This window comes from Anopheles funestus, chromosome 3RL, assembly GCF_943734845.2.
Source record: "Anopheles funestus chromosome 3RL, idAnoFuneDA-416_04, whole genome shotgun sequence".
In the NCBI taxonomy this organism is placed as follows: Eukaryota; Metazoa; Arthropoda; class Insecta; order Diptera; family Culicidae; genus Anopheles; species Anopheles funestus.
In genome coordinates this window covers 67035928-67062477 of record NC_064599.1, presented here as the reverse complement: position 1 = coordinate 67062477, position 26550 = coordinate 67035928, and the positions used below count along the sequence as shown (strand labels likewise).

Genomic DNA, 26550 nt, shown 5'->3' with positions numbered 1-26550 from the left:
TAATAAAACAAAAAAAAACTAGGGTGCAACGGTTCCATCTTAATTTTGCTGCCTTCTACCAATTTGCTGTGTCTTGCTTTGCCGCGGCACCGAGAGACCGGCGCGCCACTTGAGAAATCGATCGATCGAGAGGCCACTCGTCTCGACCGTTTGTCTCGATTGTCGTCCTGACAGCGATCAATAAATGTGTAACCATCTTTCGATTTCCAAACCGCCGGAAAGACGAAGAATAATATGTTTGGTGTGCATTCCATTCCCGCGGCCACTACGCGACAAGTGAATGTCGCCCCAAAACGCTTCCCAATACCGCTGTTGAGCGGGTTTGAGCGTGTGTTGTGTGTGCGTGGCTGCTGCGATGCGTGTGTGTGTGCGTGGGCTATGTATTATGCATACATGGTTTTCATCTGATGGAATTCCATTCATTTCACTACGATGTGAGACCTTAATTATTTGCACTAATTATCATAAAAAACACACTGCTATTGCTTCGTATAAACTAAAATCTTTAAATCATTTTCTACACTACACTAACACAGCGGGAATAACACAAAAACTCTTGTGGGAAAAAAAATCTATGAGCCACCAACTACGGAGAGCATCATTGCCGCATCGCACATATCTTGTTATGCTTTTTTCACGCACACGCACTTCCCATCCATTGTAACTTCACTACGTACCATTTAGTGCACTAACTATATTTCCTATTGCTTCACACGAAATGTACGGAAACGAAAGGATTTTAAAGGAAAAACAGCGTCAGAAGATTGAGCTGCACTTCGTCGTCCGACTCCATTTTCAAACAAAACGTCTTCTTCTTGTTTTCCTTTGTTGTGTCACTTTTTCTCCAAGTGTGTAGAAATCAGGTTGGTCCATCGCGCCCACCAAAATATATCGAATCTGACAGCATTGAATTTTTACTGTTTTATTTTTTGCTTCAAAATTAATGTACTTTTGTAGTAATTCTCACAAATATTACACCTAAAATGAGGCCCATATACGATTCAATATTGTACCTCGTTTTTAAACTGCTTTAGTAACATTTAGCATGTAATCGTGTATGAACGTTATTTTGAATTTGCTTCCCAGTGAAAATACTACGCACATTCAAACGTGCTGTGGCAGCGCGCCTTCCAACCGTTACCAGCGTTACTTGTTAGTGAATTTAAAAAAGCAAGGGAATCAAGCAATGAAACTCTACGTAAATTGACGAATTTATACTACTTACAGCAATAGTGTTTTATGTTCATTGAAAAATGTTTATCTTCCTACATTTTCCATGCCATAAGTGTATGGAACAAAGCGTTATTCCTTTTTTACGAAACTTTTTTCATTCGTGTCTGAAGGAGAAGATCGGGGCCACCCGCTTCGCTACTTATAGTTGTGTAGGTGTGACATGATAACGATGCAGAAGGTATAAGATCATGAGATAACGATAAACTGTGGTCAGTAGCGATCGGACAGCGGCAGGTAACAGTTGAAAAAAAAGCTCTCGGTACGTAGACAATTTTGCAAGAGTTATTTATTGTTGTTGTTGCCAAAAAAGTGATCCTTAGAAGACCTTATTCTATAGAATAGTTAGTACAACAACTCGTGTGTCGACATAATGTTAAACAATGAAGATTTTTGCTTAGCACGTGTAAAAATTGTTGCCGGCGTCGGCTTGGGTTTGTGTCAGCGTATTGATCTCGTGATACTTGTATGTAAGTGTAAGTGAAAGAAGAACGTGATTTTTGGGTCCCTTTCCTTTTACACAAAGAGTATTGTCTTTTTAAAATCAAAAATGGAAAAATTTCATCGCTAATTGTATTTTAAATCTAATCTGATTTTTCTTTTGTAAGGAATAGACTGTACAAAGCAAAGAAAACATGATTATGCAAGGACGCTATTGAAAAAAGTTTATTGAGGTAGTGTGTGTTGTCTCCATATGAACTCCTTCGGGATTGAATAGCTCATCAATACAGCTTCGGATCTAACGGTATCGTGTGCTCACCTGCGCAGGCAATGTACGTTCTTGCGTTCTTACTCCAGCGTTAAAGTTACCGTTGTGTGTGAGTGTAAGGAAATTTGACATCCGTGCGTGCACTAAGCGTGCAAATGATTTGTATTTGTGTTGTGCAGTGCTTTTTGACGAGTTTTATCATTATCATATCAGAAAAAAAATGCAAGTGTTGGTTATTTTTTTGTGAAAAAAGTGTCTATTGTGTAAATGTCTATTTCTCGATGAGCTTATTGGTTATTTAGTGAATTTGTGTATTTTAAAATGTGCCCATTAAAGGCAAGTGTGGTGTTTTAAATGTGCCAAAGTCGATTGAAGTGAGTATGTGCCTTAGTGCACAAAAAAAAAGAAAATGCAAATGTTGGTTATTTTTTAGTGAAAAAAGTGTCTATTGCATAAATGTCTATTTCTCAATGAGCTTATTGGTTATTTAGTGAATTTGTGTATTTTGTGATCATTGAAGGCAAGTGTGGTGTTTTAAATGTGCCAAAGTCGATTGAAGTGAGTATGTGCCTTTATGCACAAAAAAAAAAGAAAATTGAAGTGGTGGTTGTTTTTTGATGAAAAAAGTGATGTCTATTGTGTAGATATGTCTATTTCCCAAAGAGCTTATTGCGGCAATTCGTGTATTTTGTAATGTGGCCTTTGTAGGCGAGTGTGGTGTTTCAAATGTAAAATGTGAAAGAAGAAAAAAATAAAAAAAATCCCAGTGTGTAAAAGCAAAGTCCGAAGCTTCCGAAGCGAATGCTTTCCAGTCGTTTCACGGGTAAGTAAACCACATTCAACATTAAAATGTCGTGTATTTCGTATAAGTATCAAAAACAAAAAATTTGCCACAAAAAAGCTCAAGTTTATAAATATATTCCTTTTTTTAGTAAATTAGTTAATACTTTTAAAAAAATACAATTAGTTATTATTACTAAGTACTACCACATTTTTCTTTCAAACAAATGAAATCAAACACCTAGATCAACTTTTGTTAAGAAAAATCCTTTGCAAAAACGAAAGGTTTTATTTTGCTCCGGTTTGGCGAGATTAATTTTTTTTCGCATCTTTTTGTTTGGTGGTGGAGTTTTTTTGGAATGAAATTGATTTTATGTTGTTATTGATGTTGTTCCAAAGTTCCACCCAATTTTAAAAAGAACCCATGCTGGGTAGAAAGCAATACTAGAACCTGTCTGCAATGTCGCATCGATGGTGCAGAAAACAGGACCACACATACAAGCGGAGTGTTTCGCCCCAAAAACAGTTCCCTCCAGAACATAAAAGTTAATAAAGAAACAAAAATCCATTGTGTCGTGAAAGATAGTGGTGATCGTGTAAAGGAGACCGATACGAATGTTTTTCTCTCCCCGCGAACACAGCTAGATAAATGCACTGATCAACCAGCATATGATCTACTGGAAGTAGATAACCTAAGCAGCAATACTTTTCCATCTCACTACGATCAGCTGATGCACCTAAACGGTAGTAGTATGGAGTGTTTTTTCTTCAATTGATTTTACGTAAACTAAAAATTAAGTAAACATTAATGTCGTATTTGTGGGAAACGACTGGAATGTGGTTGAATGTATCATTAGCATTTCGTACTTGTCGTCTAAGACAACTGTTGCCGGCTGTTAGTTACTAGTTTACCGCAACGCAGTATACAGCACAATGCTTAACTTTGTCATGTTTGCTACTTAATATTACTATAAATGCAGACGATCAGAAGACAGATATATGCAGACGCTCTGCTCCGCTGAGAAGGAGATAGATATGAGTAAACATTATCACAAGTATTGGCCGTACGTTTTTGTGGCAACCGTGCCTTTTCCTATCGTGGAATGTACTTCCAGCGTAACGCTTACTTCCAATTACATGTCTTTTGTGTTGCTTTGTACTGTTCGCTTGTCACATTTTGAACCGTTCTATCTACCATAGTGGTGTGGATCGGGCGCAAACTGAAGCGCAAACCCCTGCACGAGGTTTCTCTGCACACCGATACACTAACACTCGTCGTACGCAATTCTGACATATGACACTTAAGATGCTGATACTACTTCTACTAATAACAAATGTATGTGTCGTCCGTGCATGCCTTCGTTACGTTTACAAACGTTAGCTAGAGCACACACACATTGGCGAACGATCGCGTACGTGATCGGCTGTGATCTACTAATCGCATACACTCTTATAGTAGCTAACCCTTAACACTAGAATTTAAAGTATACTGAATACTACAATGAAACGATAAAAATCCCTTTATCCCGGCTGTGGGAGTAGGCAAACGATAACACCTAATTAATAGAAGGCAACGGGGTATTTACACGAATAAAATCACGCTTACACACGTTTTGTTTGTTTTTTTTTTTGGTATTAGGCTACGCTTTCTCACACGTATTTGAATGAACAGCTTTCCATACTTTATTTTATTGGTTATTCTTAAAGTAGTGTTCCGGCAAATGCGGTGTGCATTAATTTGCAAAAAGTTACAATTAAGATTCAAGGGGAAAATGGTCAGGAATTAAAAAATGGTATTACCAAGTACCAGCAGCGGTATCAAAGGGGGTTGAGGGGGACTGCATCCTGCATCAGCAAGGATAATAAAGGGGAGAAAGTTACAAGGTTTTGCTATAAAGTGGTTAGTTAAACTTGCTCAATTGTTTGTAGTAACAAACCGATTTTGTTTTTACCCTTTCTCTCTCTCTCTCTCTTTCTCTCGTTTTCTTTTTTATCCTGTACGCCTAGTAGTGTTGTTGTATTGAATGTTATTATTTCCTTTTTATCAAATTTGTCTCCTCCTACCATTACTATCGAGGGAGGGGGTGCTGTTGCATACACGTTGGCAACTAATTTGCTGCTAAAAAGCAACGTACGAAATACATACACAATGCGTAATTTGCAAAATTTGTTTTGCTTAAAATAACTCAATCGAAACAAAACAAACAAAAAAAACCTTACCAAAATCCTAAAACTTTACACAACTAGTATCTTCCTACTCACACATACACACGGAGATACACACTGAATGGTTCCCGGCAATAATGAAAGGGAACAGTCGTCTAAAACACATTTGTTGCAACAAAAAACACGAAGAACGGATTTTGAATATCAAGGAAAAGAAACAGAAATTAGTCTGAGAGGTAAAATGTGCGGTAAAAACTATTCAAATTATCTAAATAAAACAAAAATGCTTTCACGGTATTACCTGGATGTTAGGAAAAACGCAAACGTCTCTTCCACAGGTATCACACAATGTGATACGGGGAAAAAATATTTAATACGAAATTTGCATAAACTGTAACTGACATTTTTGAGCCCTTCCGAATTTGGAAATACGATAACGCTAGTAATTAATTGAACTTGCTGTTGTCCCATATTACATCCGTGTGTGTATAGTTTCGAAATATGCGCCAGAGCAAAAGCGTTGAACGGCTCATTAGAAGCGTTTAGGAAATAAAGTAAAAATTATTTAAAAAAAAGCTAATCGAAAAAAATAACACCCAAGCGGTACGTGACTCGGATGCGCACTTTTTCCTTCCTTCCTATGTGATAAGATTAAAATCTACGGCGTATTGGTATCATCCGCCAGGACTATTATGCTCTAAACCAACCGAGTAGGTGGTAAAAAAATTTGTCCTGCAAAGTATCGCACCATCGCGCGATCAATCTTCAAACCAAAATGTTCCCCGAATTTAAGGTGCACACGATCACACACCCGAGTGCGTGTGAGGTGCATTCGAGATAACATCATTACTAAAGATCGTGTTTCGATGACTGCTGGTGCAGAGACACGGTTAATTATCCTTGACTAACCTCTGAATTTTGCGCTTGTCGGCCTCATTTACGCCGATCCGTTTGTCCAGCCGATCGAAGATCCGTGTCTTCCGGTTGTTGGTGCTGCTGGTCGCCGTTGCATGATGTAGCCCGGACGTCAGCCCACCACCGCCATCCATCCTGTCCTTCCGGTCGTTGGTCTGCTTCATTACGACGATTCGTCGGCTGCTACCACCACCTCCAACCGTTGATCCACCTCCTCCCGTGCCGCTGCTGATCGTTGTTGCGCTGTGTCGTTCTCGATTGACCTTCACCGCCGTACCATCGGCAGGTTTCGAGGACGTGCTAACCATCCCCGTACCACTCGTGGTCGACACCTGACCGCTGCTGGTCGTCACACGCGGTTTCGATGGCATCGGTTCCGGGGTCGGTTCACGGAGCAGCAACTCTTCCAGCAGATCCAGCTCGATTGCTTCCGAGTTTAGTTCACTGTTGTGGCGCTGCCGATCGCTGGTACCATCGCTCGACTGCGGTTCGTTGTCTAGCCGCGTACGGGTGCGATCCTGCTGATCGATCACCGTCCGCGCATTGTTGTTCGTGCGCTCGACAGACGATCGACGCATCGGTTCGTTTGCGGCCGGTTCTGATTTCTTTTTCAGGGTTATTATTTTTTTCTCCGTCACAACCAACGGAGTCAGCTTGGGTGGAGTGTTCTCCTGAGGTTTTGCATCCTAAAAGTAGGTTCAGGCATCGTTAAAGCCACTTTACCCAACCTAAAAGCTAAGCCAACTAACACGCTCTACGTACATTTGTTCGTGATTTAAGCTTCTCCTCTGCCGCCCGCTTACGGCGCATCTCTTTTTCGCGTAACATTTTTTCACGCGTAGCTTTTTGCTTTTCGATTTCCATCCGATAAGCCCTCGTTTCGGGATCCTCATCATCGTCATTTCGCTGCGGAGTGAAGGGAAAAAATACGTTTAAATTCTAAAAAGTTCCGAACAGTGCCCGGTACGACGCTCCCACTTACCTCATAGTACCCCCGATTGTTTTCACCGTAGTCGCTGCTCTTCCGTCGCTTCGGGAACCGACTGTCGTCGTCCCGCTCCCTGCTAGCGTTTCGACTGCGCCCAAAGTTTCGACGACCTGGCCGGCTCATATCCCGATCCCTGCTGCCACCGCGATGATACCGGCGCGGCGAGTACTCCCGATCGCGGTCCCGTTCCCTCGATCGCGGTCGCATATCACGGTGGTCCCGGTCTCTCGATCTATCCCTCGAACGACCCCGCAATGGTTCACGGTCCCGTTCCCGCTCACGGTCACGGTGTTCCCGCTCGCGCGATCGTTCCCGGTCACGCGATCTGGCGCGATCTCGGTCGCGATCCCGATCGCGTTCCCGTTCGCGCGAAGGTGAACGTTCGTGTCGGCGCTTTTCCACCTCGATGCGGTTTTTATTGATGAATTCTTCCTGCTGGCGCAACAGCTCGGCATCACTCACGTGCCGCGCACTAACACCGGCCACAAACTGCTGCGAGCTAAGGGCTGCATCACGCATTAACTGATCTGCAAGGTTCGAAGTTTACGAAAACATTGATAAGGACATTTAAAAAAAAACTAGATCTCACACCGTGTCCTCCGTCTGCCAAAAACAGCGAAGCCATATTTTATCTTCCAATCCAATGTACATGTTTATTGAATTGCAACACTTCTAGCGAACACAGCAAGTAATTGAAAACACCATGAAATGCACCGAAGGATGACATAGAAAAAAAAAGAAACCAACCAAGCGATCCAAAACACAGAGTGTGAACATGTCATGAAGATTTTATGAACATTTTATAAACGATTCAACAAAACGATTCAGCGCATTAAAGGACGGGGTGACACAATTTGCTATTTTGGGATCAACTATCTAACGGGGGAGGTTTGCAAAATAACAATAACAAAATATGGATAACTTAATTCTAAAACTTAAAACTATAGTAACATAAATTAAAATACAATTACACATAATCAGATACTTCATACAATCGATCGTTTCTTTAACATTGTACAGCTTATCTGGCTTCGTGTTGTGATACGAATTATTGTTTGTTCGTGTCTTGCTTCAACCAAGCTACAGATCGTTTATCACAAATGTTCCAAATTTTGGATTCCTATTTAGTAACAGTTAGAAAATTGTCTGTGTGTGTAAATCAATAGATTTCTACACGGCCAAAGATGAGCGATTGGAATGTTAATACTGCACTGTGTACATCATTTAATAATAATAATCACCGTAAATCTACTCTATTACTATAACTATAAAATCCAATGCCTTACAACCAAACTAGCCTAGCCTAAAAGTTAGTGAAACGTGCGTGGCAGGGTAATCAAAAATAGTGAAAGCTATACAGTGATAACGTAAACATTGTGCTATACTCACTCTTGACCGCTTCAACACCACCTTTAAAATTAGGATTGATCAGCACTTTCTGCGGAAATCCGGGAACTGGTGCCGGTGCTGGCTGGATGGGATTGGCGACGGTTCCACCGGTGATGGCACTACCACTTGCACTACCAACGGCACCTCCCGCAGCACCACTTCCTCCGCCTACCGTCATAGGGTCGAACGTTCCGGACAGAAGCGATTGTGGTGGTGGTTGTGGTGGTGGTGCGGCATTCATACCAGCTCCTGGGTTACCGATTTGCCCTTGTTGTCCTTGCGATCCGGCAGGCCCGAAAGGTCCTTGCTGCGTCGGACCTTTCACTGTCCCTCCTGGGCCGCCCGGTGGACCAGCGTTTCGAAACATTTGTGGCCCATTTGCACCACCCATCGGACGAATCAAACGTGGCACCATGTGTCGTCCCATTTCGTACGGATGTCCACGGGCAGGAAAACCACGCATTGGTGGCATGGGGCCACCGGGACCGCCGCCCTGCATTAGCACACCGGGATGCATACCGGGTGGAAGCGGACCAGGTGGAAAGTTCATTCGACCCATGCCGCGGAAAGGGTTCATCATTTCCGGCCCGAAACCGGGCCGTAATGGGTAGCGCTGTCGGTTGCCCGGTCGAAAGTCCATCCGGGCACCCGGATGCATGCTACCGAAATTGTTCGGCCGATGTGGGCCAAGTATGTTCGGTGCAATCATGCCGGAACCATGCTGCATGAGCTGTTGTGGAGGTAACAGTGGATGCTTCATGCCGGGTTTCCCATAACCTGCCTGTTGTCGGTTTCCCGCCGTACCTGAAGATCCATGATGCTGTTGCTGCTGCTGCTGCTGGTGAACGTGCTGAGCGTGCATCAGGTGTCGTGCATCGTTTTTCGTTTCGTTTTTCCAGCCACGCTTTTCACTCTGTTCATCCGTATCGTACGAACCGTCGTGCTCCTGGTTGTTGGTGTACAGGTACAGCACCTCTTCGGAAGATGTCGTATCACACTGTTCGCTGGCGGTTGTCTTTTCTGTTAGGCGTGTGCTGCTAGACAGTGGGGACGCCTCTTCAAGCGTTTGAACAGACGTACTGTACTCGACGGATGAGGCCACCGTCGATCTATCATCCAGCGCTGACGATGATGACGAGCGTAACGATTCTTTCGACTCGACCGCAACCAAATCGTGAGCCGGATTTGTTTCAGCAAAACCGACCGGTGCTGCTTCATCGCCTCCTGCGGTGGCAGGTGATGTAGTTTCAACACTCACTACCGTCTCATCGTTTCTAGCGGACAGTTTACTTTCATCCGTCGCATTCGTGGCACTACTGCAGATGTCCCTCGTTCGATTTACTTCGACAGGCGGTTCCACGACGTTCTTTTGCTGCACCGGCGGATGCGTACTTTCATGGTAACCGGTTCGTGCTGTGTCACTCGCATCGCACGGGCTTCTTGATTCACTTTGCGATCCAAACGTTCGGCTGTAACTGGGCACACTTTGCGTTGGACTGTCATCATTCTTGCGCACATGCTCCGCCACAACACTGCTGCTGCTACCCGCCGGTTCACTTTCCTTCGACGCTAACTCTTTGCTAACCCAATCGTCCGTGTCTTCCAGCAGAAAATCTTCATCCGGTTGGTCGAGTTTAATGCCGTTCTCTGTAAGAATAAAAAAGCGCACCATGCAAACGTGCTTGTAGTCAGGAGCAGAAACGGGAGAAAATCGATTTTATCCTACTGACTTACCGTCGTCGGATAGCAGCAGTTCATCCTCATTAAGAATGGCAGGATCATCGTTGCCCAAATCGAAGGTAAGCGAGTCGTCACTGAGGATAACGAAGGAAAAAAAAGCCATAACACAATACGATTAGTAATTTCCCACATCTCGGAAGGTTGAAGGTCCTGAGCGAGTATCAATTATTGCCGAAATTAGCAAAGCATCCTGCCGTCAAGCCAATCACCACGAACACATGTACAAGCAGGCGGGGACGGGGGAGTCACTTTTACAAACGCTTCTAAACTCGCTTGCAGTGCATAAAACTACACAAATTTATCACCACCGGCAATTGCGACGAGAGGAGACGGTTTTGCCAGTTGTTTGAAACACTACATAAGCATACAAACTTTGCTAAAAGCGGTTTAATTGAGGAAATAAATTGCTTCAACTTACTTCGTCTCGGACATCTTTATGGGCTATTTTGACAACTGCTGTCAATTCGCGCACCAAGCCAAAGACCATTGAAAAGCAGGCCGGATCATCGCGCGCTCGTCGGTTTCGCCATATTGAATTTATGTTCCAATGTCGACATCGACGAAGTAGTTCGATTTCATCGAGTTCTTGCAATTCAAATATTTGTGCCGCATAAAAACACCGTCCGGGTATACTGTTGTAATATCAATAACTGATGTATATTTATTGTTTTAATTAATACCAAAATTGTCTCTTAAAATTGGCTACACGGCTTTGCAATTAAGTCGTCCATGACAAATACACAAATGGGATGTTTTGTTTTTCTGCATTCAATATTCAGTTCATAGCCAAAAGCTTGTGTGCGAAGCGTATAGGGGGGCAGCCCTTTGCAGCAAATCATTCGTCCACCGAGCAAAGGGCCGCTTGACGTCAGGAAAATTTCTCCCGTTTTTTGCGTACCGTCGTAGCGAGAACGTCTTCCGGCGACGTTTGCCGATCGTAATCCGGGCTCAGGAAGGGATTTTCCGTCACGCATAAGTCTATATTCCTCCGTGGCACAAACCAATCGAGGAAGCGTAGTATAAGATGGCACAAAGAAATTACTAGTACAAATGGCCACACACCACTCTTCAGGCAACTGCAAGCAAAAATGGAAAAAAACGCTCAATGAATACGTCAACACCGTTGGTTTTGTTGCTACAACCGAACTTACTTTTTCATCATCAATTCAAGTGTGGTCGGTGCTTCTCGCAGTGCAGTTCGATACACTTTTTCCGTCCGCTCGGTCACGTTGTTCCAGTTGTACAGATTGGCTACGATTTGATTACGCTCAAATGCACACAGTCCCGTGTACGACGTTCTAGACGGTGTCGGCACAAGTCCATCAATGGATCCGTTCAGATACCGGCTGCTGGTGATTTGTTTCTTTTCCATCTCGCGCCGAATAGCCTCACGCAAACCACGATAAACCGATTCAACGGTTGGTTCGGTTAGAATCATCAGACTTGTGGGAAGTACTTCCGGAATGCCACCAACCTTCGTCGATACCACCTGCAGGCCACAGGCGGCTGCTTCCACTATTGCCATACAATATGCCTCCGTCAGGGAGGTGTTTAAAAAAATGTGTCCCTGTACTAACACATCGCGCACCTTCGCATGCTCTAACGCACCCAGCATTACCACACGATCCTGCATGTTGTTCCGTTCCCGAATTTCTTCCAACAGAGCACGCTTCGGTCCGTCACCACCGATGATGAAGTGAACGTTGGGCAGATGTTTAAGCTTTGGCAATATTCCCGCCAACAGATCGACTCCTTTCCGATACACCAGGCGAGAAACAACCACAATATTGACTATCAATGATAAGAAAAAGAGAAATGTGTTTAGAAACATGCATTCACAAACAAAGCAATCGCTTCAAGCGGTGTGCATTACTTGTTTCATCATCGTTAGGCCTACGGCATGGATTTGGTGTGAAGTACGCCGTATCGACAGCGTTCGGTATCACAGAAACCTTGTCCTGATGTACTTTCGCTCGTAAAACCGTATTTTCCTTCCCTGGAATAAATATTGCATAATTAATAAATATTCAATACCAATGGATTGTGGCAGCAAAAATTATACCCGTGTGTGATACACATATACAGTGGTTGCAGTTGGCTAGTGAAATTTCCAAAAATTTATTCGTAACCACCGCCGACAAATCGGCAAACCCGAACAAACTGTGATCCGTGAACACTGACTGTAAATATAAGGTGAAAAATGCGACCAATTATGAGCGAACGGGAAACACTACAGCAAACAAGGCAGGTTAATTTACCCTTAATCCTAACAGTTTTGCTACGTTCATGGTTTCATGTGCTAGCGTGCTAAATGCAGAATGACCATGCACGATATCAATTTGCTCACGTAGTAAAATGTAACGCAGCAGCGGTATGTTGCAGATCATCGTAGGAAGCACCACTTGATTGTAGAACACTTTGATTGGAATGTAGTACACCTTCAGCCCGTTCGTCATGTACCGGATGCCCTTTCGATCGCCGTACGAGTGCGTAATGACGATTACTTTGTGACCGCGGGCAAGCAAACACTGCGAGAGGTTAAATATATGCTCCTCAACTCCACCCATGTTTGGGTAAAAGAAGTCCGATGCCATGCTACAATTGGATGGTGTGTGTATGAATATACTCGCTTGAAATAAATCTTAGCGGTTAGATACTTACCATATTTTCATCGTACGTCCATGAATGCCTTTTGACCGGTTCGAGATTTGCAAAATCTGAACCACCTTTCTGGTGGTTTATTTTTGGCAAACTAATGTTTGTTTCCGTTCCGTGACAGGTTTGCGACGCGCTGTCAGTGCAAATGGAAGAGGTTGGATCATAATGCCAGTGTGCGTGAATGTACAGTGTGCGCTATATTTGTAAAACATATCTTATCAGTTGCCACTAGTGGACCATTGTACGGGGAATTTGATGCCCATTTGGGCCTGAAATAAATTGCAATGATCCGATCCCAACACTTCATCATCTCCCATTACTTAGTTGCCACAGAGGCTAGACCTCTAGTTGAGGAATATGACTGTTGCAGCAATTTCTTTCAAATATCCCCTGACAGAATGAAGACCCAACACGTGCAACTGTCTTTTTTATTTGAATATCAATAATTTATTTTTATTGCATTTTCAAAAAAAACCCTTTTTTCTTTGTATGCTTACTCATGTGTGGTTTAAAATATACCTTGCTTTGTTGTTTTTGCTTGCGATTTTGCTGCAGCAGGATTCGGTTCTTCTTTCCGAGCAAACGGACTCATTGTGTAAGTGTTACTGTTTCCTTAACGAATGTTCCTCCCAATATCGCAACTCTGGCAATAATAGCTACCCGGATGCAATGAGGGTGTGTGTGTGAAAAAACGGGTTCTGTCTTACCCTTTCTCCCATTAATATCCTTGCGCGTCTTTTCCCATTGCAAATCAGCACTACGCTCTCTCTTTCTGCTTATACGACGCAAAACGAAATACACTTTTTAAAATAGTAGATGCATATATTATCCTAACACCCCTGGAATACAGGCGAAAATAAAAATAAAATAAACAATTTTACGCACAGTACATAAACGTATATATCATAACTACACATCTTAGTATATAAAACCATCCAACGGAAGAGCAAAATACAAAATAGTGCCAAAATCAGCAGCAGTGACCATCACACACCGACCACGATTTACGGTTGAGATAATAATTAAGTATATTAGATGGAATTGCAATAATTCAGCTACACATGTGTTGTTACACACACACACAAACAGACACACGCACACCGCTGGCTATCGGTTATGCGTCAATCCGCTGTCATTACCCTGTCATGTGCTATCGTTTAACTTGTTTTTCATTAGATTACTAATTGGGGATTAAGTCGTATAAAACCCCTCACTCTCTTTTCATTACGCTTCTCCTCCGCTCCTACTGTCCACGGTTCGTTTCTTCTGTCTTTTTATATTCGTCTATTTTGTTTACTATTTCTTTTCTTCCATTTTCTGTGTTTTTTTTCACTTCTTTCAATCACCGTATTTATGTTTTACGTGTAATCCCTTTCTCATTTGCTTTAGTATGTTGTTCTTCGTAGAAAAGAAAACCACTTACGACGGCAGCATTAAAAAAAGGTATAAATTAACTCCCAATATTGTAAGATGCATGATTTTGTGAAACTAAAAAAATGGAATTCTTGAAACGGAAGTAATAATCCGACTAAATTATCTGCCAACCACATTTAGACATTGCGACGTTTCTTCACTTCCTTACCTCGTTTTGTATGGCATCATATTCCAATCCGATCCGATCTTTTGCGCTCCATTACCCGATTCCTTACTCAGCTCATTCTCAACGCACGTTATAATAATCCTCCCACCCCCATTTTCTTGAGGGATTGATCGGTATGATCGGCCTCTACTGCGTGGCCCACTGTTTCCGGACTAGGCTAGAGCGCGCGGGTTATTAGCTGCATTGTCGTGTATATTTTTATATGATAAAATTGACCGTAAAATCGTGTAATGTTTAAATGTATGTTTTCGCGACTTCCCCGGGAGCTTCTCTCCCAAAAAGGATTCTGTGAGATGTTGATGCTATGCACAGGTTTTGAGCGCTGAGCACGAATAACTGACGGTGTTTCCCACCTAAGGGGAAACAAGCCGCTTTGCCCGTGTTTTGTTTTTCCTTGTTGTCCCATTAGCTTATCCTCTTTCTTATGTTCTGCTTTCGCTTTACCGTAGGTTCCTGCATTCTGGTTTTGTGTTATTTGTATAATTACTCCTAATCTAACATTTTTTCTACCGTTTTTTTTGTCTGTGTGTTTTTGTATGGTTATGCTTTTGTTTTCTTGTTTTCACTTTTCAGCTTGTTACGCTTCCCATGTTTTTTTGCAGATATAATGTAGTTTATGTATTCCTAGTCAATATTTTGTTTCACAGCGTGGGTATTGGTTTCATGCATGAGCTAAGAGTTCCCCCGATTCTTGTTACCTTATGTATTGGAGTTTGTTCATCAATTTCATGCAGATCCCATTTCTCTCTGCACACTTTTAACACATGCCTGTCCTCGCGCTACTTCTGCCGTTTTGTTTTTTTCGTTTCTTGTATGAGTTTGGTAATTTTATATCAATATTCTACATTCAGATTCGATTCAATTGTGAAGGAGCGAAGAAATCGTTCGAAGAAATTTCATTTCCATTTGCATTTGCAAGATTATCCTGTTTTGTTGTTTGTTTTTTTTTTTTCGTTTTTCGTGTGTTTGCTTACTTTTACTTTAACTCTTCCACTTTCTCTACTTGCTTTGCTGTACGATGTTATGTGATTCGGAGTGTGTGTGAGCGAGTGAGGGGAGAATGTACGATTTTAAGCACCGAGGCGCGCGAGCGTTTTTTTTTTTGTTGTTGCAAATGGTTATCTATAAAATGTACCAAATTAAAAGCACTATAAACCAATAATAGTGAGGGGGGTGTGATTATGTGCCTTTTCAGTATCAATGATCGTGATTTTTTTTTTTTCGCTAACAGTCAAGTGTAGGAGACGCGACATCAGGTGCCTTGTTATGTCCTATGGTTGAATTTTGTATATGAGCTACTAGAGTTTTTTTTCTTCGTTTATCCTATACCTTTGTTTTCCCCCTTTTACACGACAGTATTTAGTACATTGCCAAATATTCCATTACTTGCTGTCGCAATATATGTGTGTGTGTATATATATTTACTTTTGAGCTAGTATAGTGTTTTTGTTTCCTCCTGTGCCATCTCATCAATCGTTACATCGTACTAATTTCGAGAGCGAGGAAGTAAAATGGATTGAAATGGATGCATTACGGTGTTCGTTTTATATATATATATGGTGTCATACACAAGTCATACACCCATATACATGCCACCCCAGGTTGTAAGTGCTCTCAAACAACTACGAGCTTTCGGAGCTCAGTATCCCCGGAGAACGGAGCTGTACATATACAGAGACAATACGACGGAAAGAAAAAGGGAATAATTTTGTTTAATGCTTCTTCGGGGGATTCGGCGTGTTTTTGGGTTTCGGGTTTTATACTGTCGAAGTGCAAATATGCCTATAATAAATAGTGTGTGTTTATGTTGCGTTCTATTTTCAGTTTGGAATGCGTGCATTTCCCCGCCAAACCACCGCGTGTGTTTTGTTGTTATTAGCAATTCTCTTTGCTTAATTACCCCGTGCAAAAAAAACCGTGCACAACGGTGGACTACGGAAAATGGGTTCAATTTATACGTATGCAGTAATGATGATAAATATGTCTTCGCTTTACGTGAGTTACATTGATCCTTGTGTTTGCCGCTAAGAGATGTACGTTTCGTTAAATGACTTGAATGATTATTTTAATGTTCCAAGTGCCTGATAGAATGATGCGTCATGCTTTTATCCGATTTGCTCGTCCCCTTTTCTTTTAGTCATTCCATTCCTCGCACTATGCTGCACCTACTATACTGTGTGTGTGTGTCCTCCCCGACCCGTACTCATTTATGCCCGCGAGACAGGCACACGCCGTAATGCGTTAGAGATCCAAAAAATCGACACTAATCGTACGCGATCGTTCGCTTCCGTTTCGCTGCTTCTACTGAGGAATGTTTTTTAAACATAGTTTGAGGTTGCACAATGACACCAATGTTCAGTTCTTCGCGAGCGCACAAAGCACTCAACAGTTGGGTTTTGTTGAATGCTCTCCTGTTCGCATTTGCACAAGGGGGTAGTAGGTAAGATAATGGTAATGTTAATGGGCGGTAAACTTAGCTTATTACCTGCACTATATGTTTTGTAGTTTTTGTAGAATTCTTTAATAATCAATTTGCTTCACATCCGTGTAAAAGATTTGTCGGTGTTTCATTTCATTTGCTACGCTTTATTTGCGATAAGACAATCGATGTTAAGAACAAAAATATAGAGTATGAGACCAATGGAGGTGGATTGATGAATCTCGGTTTTTATCGGATGGAATTTCACGGTACAAAACAATTGGTGGTAAAACCTTGTCTTTAGTGTGTATCAACGTCACACTAGAACAATAACGGAAATATACTGTTGGTAGTATGGTTTTTCACACCATTTCGCCGACAGTATATACATAGATTTTTATGCGATTGAATCAAAATGAAAATTCATCAGTAAACAGGACGACGTGGAGGTGGGTGCACAGCTAAGTAATTGCATTGGCATTTATTCCTCTCGAATATATTCCCGCTGAAGAAGAAAGGAGCATGTGCAATGTGATTTACCCAGCAATTTGCTAGAGTGTGTTTTAAATGGACAGTTTAGCAAATTATTTTCTTTACGGGATAGTTTAAGATTTGTTTTTTGCAATTACCTTTTAGTTTGAAGGTATGAGAAAAAAATAATAATTTAATTTTTTTTTCCAACAACCCAAATGAGCACCATTAAAAACACGGCTAGGTGATTCCGTGTGATCGCACAAACGCGATCACGATTCTATTCCACAATTCCATGTGTCCCACACCAAGTGTAACAGTAACATCCCATACTGCTGCTTGTCACACTAAAACGAATATTGCAGAAACCAATCCGGGGGAAGAGCAACAACTACAAATATTATCCGCATTTCGTTTTTTTTCCTGTACACTATTATCGTCTTCTATGACTGTCTATAGGCTACCTACTAGTGGTGTGACAAATGGATGTCAGCTATACTTTGAGGTTAATAATGAAGAAGAATATTGGAACAGGAGTGTGTTGTCGCTTACTGGTTGTGTGCGCGTGTGTTTGTCAAGAGAGAGAGAGAGAAAGAGAGAGAGAAAGAGAATTTTGGAAGCCAGTGCAATGAACGAAAACAATACTTCTACTATCCATCTCCACGTGTCTCCGCTTCATTATTAGCCGGCAGAGATGCTTGGTGAAGTTGCGGCTATATTCACACGCGCTGCTGCTGCTGCTACTGCTACTACGGAACTCCTTTTTGGGTGGCATCAACAATCGTCACCTTTGTGTGTGTGTGTGCACATTAATATGTCTTTCCTGCTTTCGATTCTAAACCGTAATCTGACGGTGGAGATTACGGTTGGTGGCATGCGTCTTCTTAAATGCGATATCTTCACAATTAGAGCTATCAGTACTCGGTGGCAGATAGCACGTTCATTCATCTTCCTGTGAAAGTGAAACGACAGTCAGTACCTATCCATCGAAGGTCTATTTCGTTAACACGTACCCATTTTGATGGTGCCATCGCCCGGAGGTAAAGACATGGCCTGGCCACCATTGTTCGCCGACGAGGAACCCTGCTGGCGTTTCATGGTGCGATCCTCGTACCTGGTACCGCTCTGCGATGCCATCGGACGGTTGAGGGTGTTGTTCGGGGAGTTAGGCGAGTTGTCGCTGTAACTGCCACCAGCGCCACCATTGCTGCTGTTGAGATTTCGCGACGCTATCGTTTTCGTCACAAAGTCCTGCTCCTTCCAGCCGTGCTTTTTGTAAACGTCGCGCAGATCCTGATGCTGCCACATCGTGAACAGCAGCTGGCTGGCAAACTTTAGTACGCGCGGCGTATATTTCGACTTTTGCCGCGACATATTCATCAGCCGCTCGACACCGCCCGCATCCAGCAGCGATCGCGCAAACTCCGCATTCTTCTTGATCACCTCGTTCAGCGTGGCCAGCACGGCCGCTATCGTGTCGTCGGACGTGCCTTGGTCGCATTGCGGATTCCCCGATGGAAGCTTCTGCACCAGATCGCGCATTGCGTACTTCCCGATCAGCTCCTTGTTTCTTTGGTCGATTGCTAGGTTGCGTAGGGCCGTCGCTACCGCGCACACCACCCGGTCCACCTCCATGCGCAGCAGCTCGACCAGGATTGGCAAACCCTTCTCCTTGCGCACGGTCGCCCGGATCTCTATGCTCGGCTGCCAGTAACAGGCGGCCAGATTCTGCAGCGCACCGGCCGCCGCCTCAAGCGTTTCCGGATTCGAACAGCTCTGCAGTAAGGCAAGATAAGAATGTACAACGTCTGGTTGCCACAGCTGTTCGGCTCCTAAAAAACGAGAGATTAAAATAAAAAAACCACATTACAGTTAAACGAACAAATTCAAGAACCCGCCATAAATCGTACCTTTGTAGTGAGCAGTGTTTTTGTACGCCATTCGTGCCGGATCACCGTTGGCACTCGAGTGGTCCTTATCGGCGGCAGCCAGCTGCTGGGCAGCGGCAGCTGCTGCCTGCTGTTCCTTTTTCTTTTTACTCGCCCCGAAGCAGCCCAAATTTTCACCCTTGGAAGAGGCGGCGCTCACTACGATCGCACCACCACCGCTACCACTGTGCGATCCACCACTGACACCACCATCGGAACCATGGTGTGGGATTGGATTTTTGTCATAGTTTGGATCTTCCACCTCCTGGCACCGGTACGAAAGGTTGCGCAGTATGCACACACAGTTCTCCACGATCTTGTTGCCGATGTTCGATTTCTCGATCGCTATCCTTATTACGTACAGCAGCGAATCGACCAAACCTTCGCACTCGCGCAACTTCTTCCGTGCGTACTCGCCAGCCGAGCTGACGTTCCGCAGGATGCCGGACGCGTTGCGGAACACCGTGCTCCAGCACGTTTCGCCCGGATTGGTAGGGTCCCAGCCCGAATGAGGAATTATAATGTACGATACGATCACCACGACGGCATCATCGATGATGAAGCGCTTCAGGTCCTCACAGGACGACATGTTCCAGATGATACCCGTCACCAGCTCCTTGATGTCGGACTCGGCCGTCCGGCGCAGCAGATGTATCAGCGCCTGGATACCGCCAGCCGCATTAATTGCACGTTTGTTTTCGTCGTTTTGCCGCCCGTACGATAGATTCCGCAGGGCGCCGCACGCATTCCGAAAGACGTCGGGACTTTCGTGCCCGAGCAGCTTCACCAGCGGCGGGATACCGCCAAGCGTACGTGTCCGCTGCTTGTTCGGGTCGTCCATATAGCACAGATGCTGCAGATAGGCGGCCGCATTCGCCTTGATTGCGTTGTTCGGATGGCTGAGGAAACCGATCACCTCGGTGAGATTGGGATCGCGCCACTTCATCTGACGCTGCTCGTCCATATCTACCACCCCACCACTACCGTCCGGCACACCGCCGCCACCACCACCGTTGGCGGTACCGCTCACACCTGGCCGATTGTTCCCACCCGGCGAGGTGATTATGTGCTGTAAAAACACGTGATTATGTATCTGCAGGTTCGATAGCTGCTGGTGCAGATCGTCATCCCCGTCGTAGTAACACGAACCATCCGGGGCTACGTTTCCTACCACACCGCCGCCGGCCCGTTGCTGCGCGCTGGCGGCTTCATACGCGAGCTGCTGCTTCGTCGCGTACGTCGGCTCGACACCACCGTTAGGATCCATGTGGGAACTGATCGTACCGTACGGCGGTGTCGACACGTACCCGTATACCATCGCCGACGGATTGTCGGGATAGAGCCGATCGACCGGTCCGCCCTGCGAGGGTGCGATCACGTATTCACCCATCTCGTCGTACTGTCCCTGCAGATAGCCACCGGGGCCACCCATCAGGTTCGCCGATGGATTGCCCATCTGCGGTACGCTCATCGGCATGGGAATGGAGGATTCACTGTTCTCGCTCGATGTGTGCGGTGTGTTCGAGCGATCGTTCATCTGATACTCGCCGAGATATGACTGTGCGTGCGCCGGATGGTGTGCCGCCTGTCCGAGATCGTACCCAGCGTCCGTGTACTGCCCGTAATGCTCATAATCCTGATAGTGTCCCTGGCCGCCACCAACACCACCACCGCCTCCCATTGACACGGGTACGCCTGATCCACCGCCTCCGCCCATTACTTTCGCGCCCGGCGGCAGATGCGATTGAGGCGGACCGCCCACCATCTGTTCCGGCTGGTCCATATGGTTGAAGTTCAAGTACTGCGTCCGGGTCGTGTACATACCCATCGGCATCGACACGTAGTCGATTGGTTGTCCGTCGGTTCCCATGTCTAGAGGCATTGCTACATAGTCGAACGGTTGTCCAGCATCCGGTCCCAACTGCTTCACCTCGCGGACGACCTTCGTAATGGTCGTGATTTGCTGTGTCGTTTGCTGGTTGTGTGCTCGAGCAATTAGATCATCCTCACTATGCATTGATGGTGATTATAGTCGTTTGCTGTGTTTCAACCACGCCAGTTTAAAGTATTGGACACCGTCGTCTATCACTCGTCTATTGCTGCCTGTCCACTGGGAATCTAAAAAAGAAAGAAGTAAACAAAACAGTTAACATATTTTTCACAAATTTGATAAATTTTGATGCAAATCTGCTTAATAGTTTGGTTGAACCCATCAAAACTTGTGTTTTGTATATTGTACTTCTTACTTTATCGCCCATATATCGTTTCGCATAAACAAACAAACATATTTTACAATACATCGCTAACTGGCAGTATCTTATCTGTCACGATAAAATTAACACCGGTGACGATAAACTGTATCTACTGAACGATAGCCATATTCACCACGTGGCAAATCCTGAAGAAGATTGCGGAGCAACAGCTTCACTCCTATCTGCGCTTTATCGATTTCAAAAACGTATGCGATAGAGTAACCTGGATAAAAACATTGACGCAATGAGTTCTTTCGGAATCTCGAGGTTAATGGGAAGACCTAGTCTGTATACTATTCAATCTGGGATTAGATAGGACACAATCCGAAATTCTAAGATATTAGATTCTCCAAGGGCTCCGAGAATGTCACTTAAACATCATTGGATTACGGCTCTTTTACGTAGGAGGTTCTTCTCAGAGAATCGGGCAAACGGTTAAAAATCTCAAGTTGAAGAATTGAGTAATGCACATAAAAGGAGATTGTTGTACCTTAGAAGTAATTCCCCTATTTTGACTTAAAAGTTGTCTCAATTTTCATATGAGACATTCAGACATACGAGCTGGGATGCCAACTGGTCTTTCTAGAGTCTGGAATTATATAGAACCTCTACGTCCCAGGTAACTAGGTCCAGTAATGAAATACACCTCTTAGACATGAACTTAGACGCATTCCTAAGAATGCTGTTTAAAAGGTTTTTTTTTATCTCCAGATGAGACAAAAGACAAATCAGGACGTGCGTGTACAAGGTCTTTGAGTTATAGGATGACTTCACAATTGAGCAGAGAATAAGATTTGACTTCGGTGGGTTTGTGCTTGTCATAAAAAATGATCGATCGTGTGCGATTAAACGGACGACAGGAGGTTATGACGCCTGATAAATAATTATACATATTCGAAAACGCTCTCTCTCTCTCTCTTCTTGGCTTTTAACGACCTTACAGGTCACGCCGGCCATTTCTGGCTTACTAGACTTATTTTTACCACGTAGCCGGATAGTCAGTCCTTGCTACGGGGGAACGGTCCGGATGGGATTTGAACCCGGTCCGGCCGTGTGGACTGGCGCCGTTTATCACATGCACCACCGAGACGTAAGGAGCTTATGACGCCTGATAAGTAATTATACATATTCAGAAACGCTACCTAACATATATCCATTTCTTACCGTATATCCAAATATATTTTTTCTCTGTATAAGCTTATACTACAACAGCTTTAAAGCTTGTACGTACCCATTTCCCTCTAGTAAAATTTTTAATTACATTCGTAAGATTCATCTCTTCCCCATTGGACACTTGAGAAACAGACCTCTGAGTCCTGTATTCCGACATTCGGAGCGATCGCGTACCTATATCATCAATTGTGTGTACTCTCCTTTTTATCCCTATTGTATGTTAGCATCCATTACATTTATTCCGTTCATTTCGGACGAAATGATGTCCTCTCCATTTGCTCCGCTTCAAGATGGTGTCACAAATAGCGGAAAAAAGTCTTGTCCACCATGCAATAAAAATCAAAAAAGAAACAAAAAAAACCCCGCCACACACAAATATTTGCCCATCGGGTCGCCCTCGCGCCTTGTACATTCGACACGGTCGGTGCATGCTTGCACTCATTATCCAGCGCTTTCATTTAGCGCTAATTACATGCTATCGTCATCGTCACCGGGGAGGAGCTGGTAGATGTGGATCCTTCCATCACCGTGGATAGTAGAATCCAGAATATGACAGTCGTCCATCCTTGTGGCATAAACCAAGCCAGGGCCGGATTAGCAGTACCCAACGATGGGGTGGATAGGATGCGGTGGTACTTCCCCACACTGGAACCACTCGTGTAAATTCATCACTACGTAAAGGAAACCGGGCACCAGACGGTATAGACGAAACAAAAAAAAAAGAAGAAGCAAGACTTATCATCATGTCACCGAGCGCCCTAAGAAGAGTGTCAAGTGCGATTGTGTCGTGTTGTACGGGTGTCTCGTTACTTTACCAAACACGGGCGAATGTGAAGGGCAGGTTGAAACGATTCCCTATCGCATATAGGATTTATGTGTGTGTATGTGTCCACCCAGCGAACCCATCTTGCGTACCATTTTCATTTCCCTCTGTTAACATTCTTTCTGTCACATTTCATCGGTGCTGACTCACCGACCGGCGTTGGTTTCATTTTTGGGACATTTTTTTCCTCTTTCTTTCTTCCCGTTATTTCTCTGCTGCATCGGGAAAACTACACTGCTGCAGCTAGAAACAAGGAAGATAAAGCGCATACGAAGAACTTCCCCCCAAAAAAAGACGATACCCAGCAGCCTCGAAACGTATATCGTCGTGTGGTAAGGGAATTTGTTCTTATCTTTCCCCCAAAAACCGTAGTACGCGCCATACTGTCGGGCTTACACTGTCCCATCGCTTAACTGGTATAAAATCCCCTGTTACTCCTCAATTCGTGTGTCATGGGAGGAGTTTTTCCAAACCCAAAATAAAAGAAGGGAAAAAGGAAGTTCCCTCCTTGTCAGGATATGTTTCTTCCTGGTGAATGCCAAAACCGGGGAGGATGCTCTGTACGTTGTGTTCTTCCTTAATAACTGCGTCATCTTTCACAGTAACCGCGAACCCTCTCCTTTAGTAGCTAATACGGGTTGGTGAAATATTTTCCGAACTTCATCACAACCCATTAGACGAACGTAAATTTACCGACGCTGCTATATAAGAGGCCATTTCCACCTTTTTCTTTTTTTCGTTGCTGCAACCCTGCTAACGAAGGACCATTTTAAACTGACGTAAATAGGTAGAGTAGTGAGTAGAAGTAAATTTGTAGTAGATGGATGATGGAGCAACATAAACATATGCACGCCGGGTGAGAGTGGCGCTCGAGAAAGGAAGCTCATTTTTCCCACACGTGAGCCAAGTGTCTTCTTGAATTCATACTAATTTAGTACCATCAACAGTAGAGGGATGCACAAAACAAAACAATAAGGATGACGCAAAACACAGAGAGATAGATGGAGAGAGTGAGAGTTTTGCGTACGTACGTATCCTTTTACTAAAATTAGATATTATTACGTTTCGCGTCCATTGACGGCAGTACAGAAAATGGTGTAAGAATTGATTATACATGCACGTAATAACATGCAACATCTTATACAAAGTGGCATTAACAAAAAAGTGCGAATGGTTTCACAACTTGGTGTGAAAAGTTTCATTCAGTGACGGGTACACAGGTGGAAATAAATACAAAACCACAAGATTTTTTTCAATTTCTGGGAGAAATCCGTGCTAATTATATTATTTAACATTTTATTATTGGTAAATTGCATACCAATTATAAGATTATTTTAATATTTTTGTTGTATTTATTTTTTCCTGAACAATATATTTGACCTTCCGGAGCAAAGTTAATGAGAGTTTACAGAATATTGTTCTCCAGCTTAGTATGTTTTTTATTATATCACTTGCTACTAATAATAACATCATTTAAAAAAACCCATTTAGGATTCTTCATTTCTCATCCACTTTGAGGCGATTAAATCAAAGTGATTTTATGTTTGGAGTTTTATATGACCTAAATTATCTATTTATTGTGATCAAACAAGACTACAACAGAAAGTAGTATTTTGCTACTATCTTGATTCTTTACTAGCCTTTGGAATAAATTATTCGAATAATAAGCAAATAATATTTAAAAAAAATGTCTATATTTACTTCCACCAGTGTACAGTATTAGAAGCATGGTTTTCTTTTGGGAAAGTGATGGAATTTATGTAATAACATTTATGTTTGGTCAATTAAAACTTCTAAGAATTATTACTACAACATTTTTCCTATCACTTTTTATAATAGTACTAATAATTAGTTTTCCAACGAGTATGATTTCTTGGAAAATTTGCATACATATTTACAAGAACTTTTGAACAAAAACCACTTTAAGGGCAGCCGGGCAACATTACCTTTTGCACGCGCGTCTTTGGAATAAAATTTGATTAAACGACCGTTGTATGGGACCGAAACGTCCTTTAGAGTTTGCCTTTACCGTTGGTTTTGTACCAAAACCGACAACCACTTCAAACGCCGAACACCATCGATAACAGAGTGGTTTGTGTGATGGTTTTGGCAAAGAGTTTTGGCCTGGTGAAAGGAATGGTGAACACATCCATCCAGTTGGACGCATGGTAGTGGTATGTATGGTACACTATAATGGTGCACTTGAACATTTCTTGGGAAATTCTTCTTCAATTCATTACCCGCCGACGACCACCCACACACACACGCAGACATTGGGTGCAGACTCCAGGAAGAGGAAGAAAAAGCAATTAGAGCAGATATTCATTACGAAGTTTCTACACCCCTCCTTTTTACTACAGAGGGACGGTACTATCAAAACTATTGGAGCTATTCGAGTGCGACACTGGGTAAAAGTGGTGGAAAACCATCATCCCACCACCACCACCACCACCACCACGGGGGAGAATGAAAAGTTTCCATCCGCGCCAGAACTCCCAACTACAAAACGCTGATGTTATGATGAGGAAAGAGAGGGAGAGAGATTAGAAACTGGAGGACGACATGACTAGGATCTGTGCCTCAGTTTAGTTGTTCTACACCATCCGTCTAGTACCGGGGGGTGGGGAGGTCGGAGTTGTGTACATTCACACGACCGAAATTAATCCTTCAATCGAAACACAATCACACAGCGCACACGGCATTCAAGTACGATCCAATTAGAAACTAATTCAAGCTATAATTAAATAGTTGCTAGGTTATGAAATGTTGTGGTTTATTACTCTTTCATCTCACTCGCAGGTGCAACACTACCACATTTGTTGTGGAAGCATTCCCTGACCAAGAGGCGCTCGAGGTGTGCGGAGCAGAGTTTCAAACTCGGGACTCGATCGATTTTGTAATGCATTTCACACAACAGAAGTCATCTACATCCAACGTATTCGGTCCTGCCGGTCCTGTAAGCTGGAAAGGATTCAATAGAAAATGCCAACACCAACAGCACTAGTGATGGGAACTCCGGAATGGATTCATGAATCCATTCCGACTCTGACGTATAAAAACGGGGGTATACTCCGAAGTGATTACTCCGATAATCGGGGTATAATCTGATCGAAGTGATAATCCGGATTTAACTCCGGAATAACTCCGGAGTAATTACTGCGGATTACTCCAGAATAACTCCGGAGTTATTCTGGAGTGATTACTCCAGAGATACTCCGAAGTTTACTCCGCAGTTTTTACTCCAGATTCAACTCCGGAGTGCACTGCGGAATCAGTTGCAGGGATAATTACTCCGGAGTTACTCCGGAA

General features: G+C 43.5%; 3 protein-coding genes across 8 annotated transcripts in view; all 3 read right to left on the bottom strand.

Moving 5' to 3' along the window:
• Positions 1-2596: 2596 nt before the first annotated feature.
• Positions 2597-10421, bottom strand: LOC125772387 (uncharacterized). Its single transcript, XM_049444063.1, has 6 exons — positions 10336-10421; positions 9912-9991; positions 8178-9824; positions 6783-7315; positions 6563-6706; positions 2597-6486 (listed from the first exon to the last, which is right to left on the bottom strand). The coding sequence occupies exons 1-6, from the start codon at positions 10347-10349 to the stop codon at positions 5776-5778; spliced, it is 3129 nt and encodes a 1042-aa protein (XP_049300020.1). The 5' UTR covers positions 10350-10421; the 3' UTR covers positions 2597-5775.
• Positions 10422-10547: 126 nt separating this feature from the next.
• LOC125772395 (phosphatidylinositol N-acetylglucosaminyltransferase subunit A) lies at positions 10548-12791 on the bottom strand. The gene is made up of 6 exons (XM_049444098.1): positions 12579-12791; positions 12176-12512; positions 11980-12097; positions 11791-11913; positions 11069-11708; positions 10548-10993 (listed from the first exon to the last, which is right to left on the bottom strand). The coding sequence occupies exons 1-6, from the start codon at positions 12587-12589 to the stop codon at positions 10786-10788; spliced, it is 1437 nt and encodes a 478-aa protein (XP_049300055.1). The 5' UTR covers positions 12590-12791; the 3' UTR covers positions 10548-10785.
• Positions 12792-13578: 787 nt separating this feature from the next.
• LOC125772389 (catenin delta-2) overlaps positions 13579-26550 on the bottom strand; it is a 36449-nt gene continuing 23477 nt past the window's right edge. For all 6 annotated transcript variants that reach the window (XM_049444068.1, XM_049444071.1, XM_049444072.1 and 3 more), the window contains 3 exons: positions 18976-21111; positions 18079-18897; positions 13579-18017 (listed from right to left, as the gene is read on the bottom strand). In XM_049444068.1, coding sequence (XP_049300025.1) covers positions 18010-18017; positions 18079-18897; positions 18976-21010 — 2862 coding nt within the window. In that variant the 5' untranslated portion in view covers positions 21011-21111 and the 3' untranslated portion in view covers positions 13579-18009. The remainder of the gene's footprint in view (positions 18018-18078; positions 18898-18975; positions 21112-26550) is intronic.

What these genes read in the sequence shown, in the direction of transcription:
- LOC125772387 (XM_049444063.1), bottom strand. An exon ending in TGGTGTTGAAGCGGTCAAGA is followed by an intron (nt 7,316 to 8,177) that starts GTGAGTATAGCA and finishes CGAACCTTGCAG; the next exon opens with ATCAGTTAATGCGTGATGCA. An exon ending in AGCTTAAATCACGAACAAAT is followed by an intron (nt 6,487 to 6,562) that starts GTACGTAGAGCG and finishes ACCTACTTTTAG; the next exon opens with GATGCAAAACCTCAGGAGAA.
- LOC125772395 (XM_049444098.1), bottom strand. An exon ending in TATATGTGTATCACACACGG is followed by an intron (nt 11,914 to 11,979) that starts GTATAATTTTTG and finishes TATTTATTCCAG; the next exon opens with GGAAGGAAAATACGGTTTTA. An exon ending in CTTGAATTGATGATGAAAAA is followed by an intron (nt 10,994 to 11,068) that starts GTAAGTTCGGTT and finishes TTTTGCTTGCAG; the next exon opens with TTGCCTGAAGAGTGGTGTGT.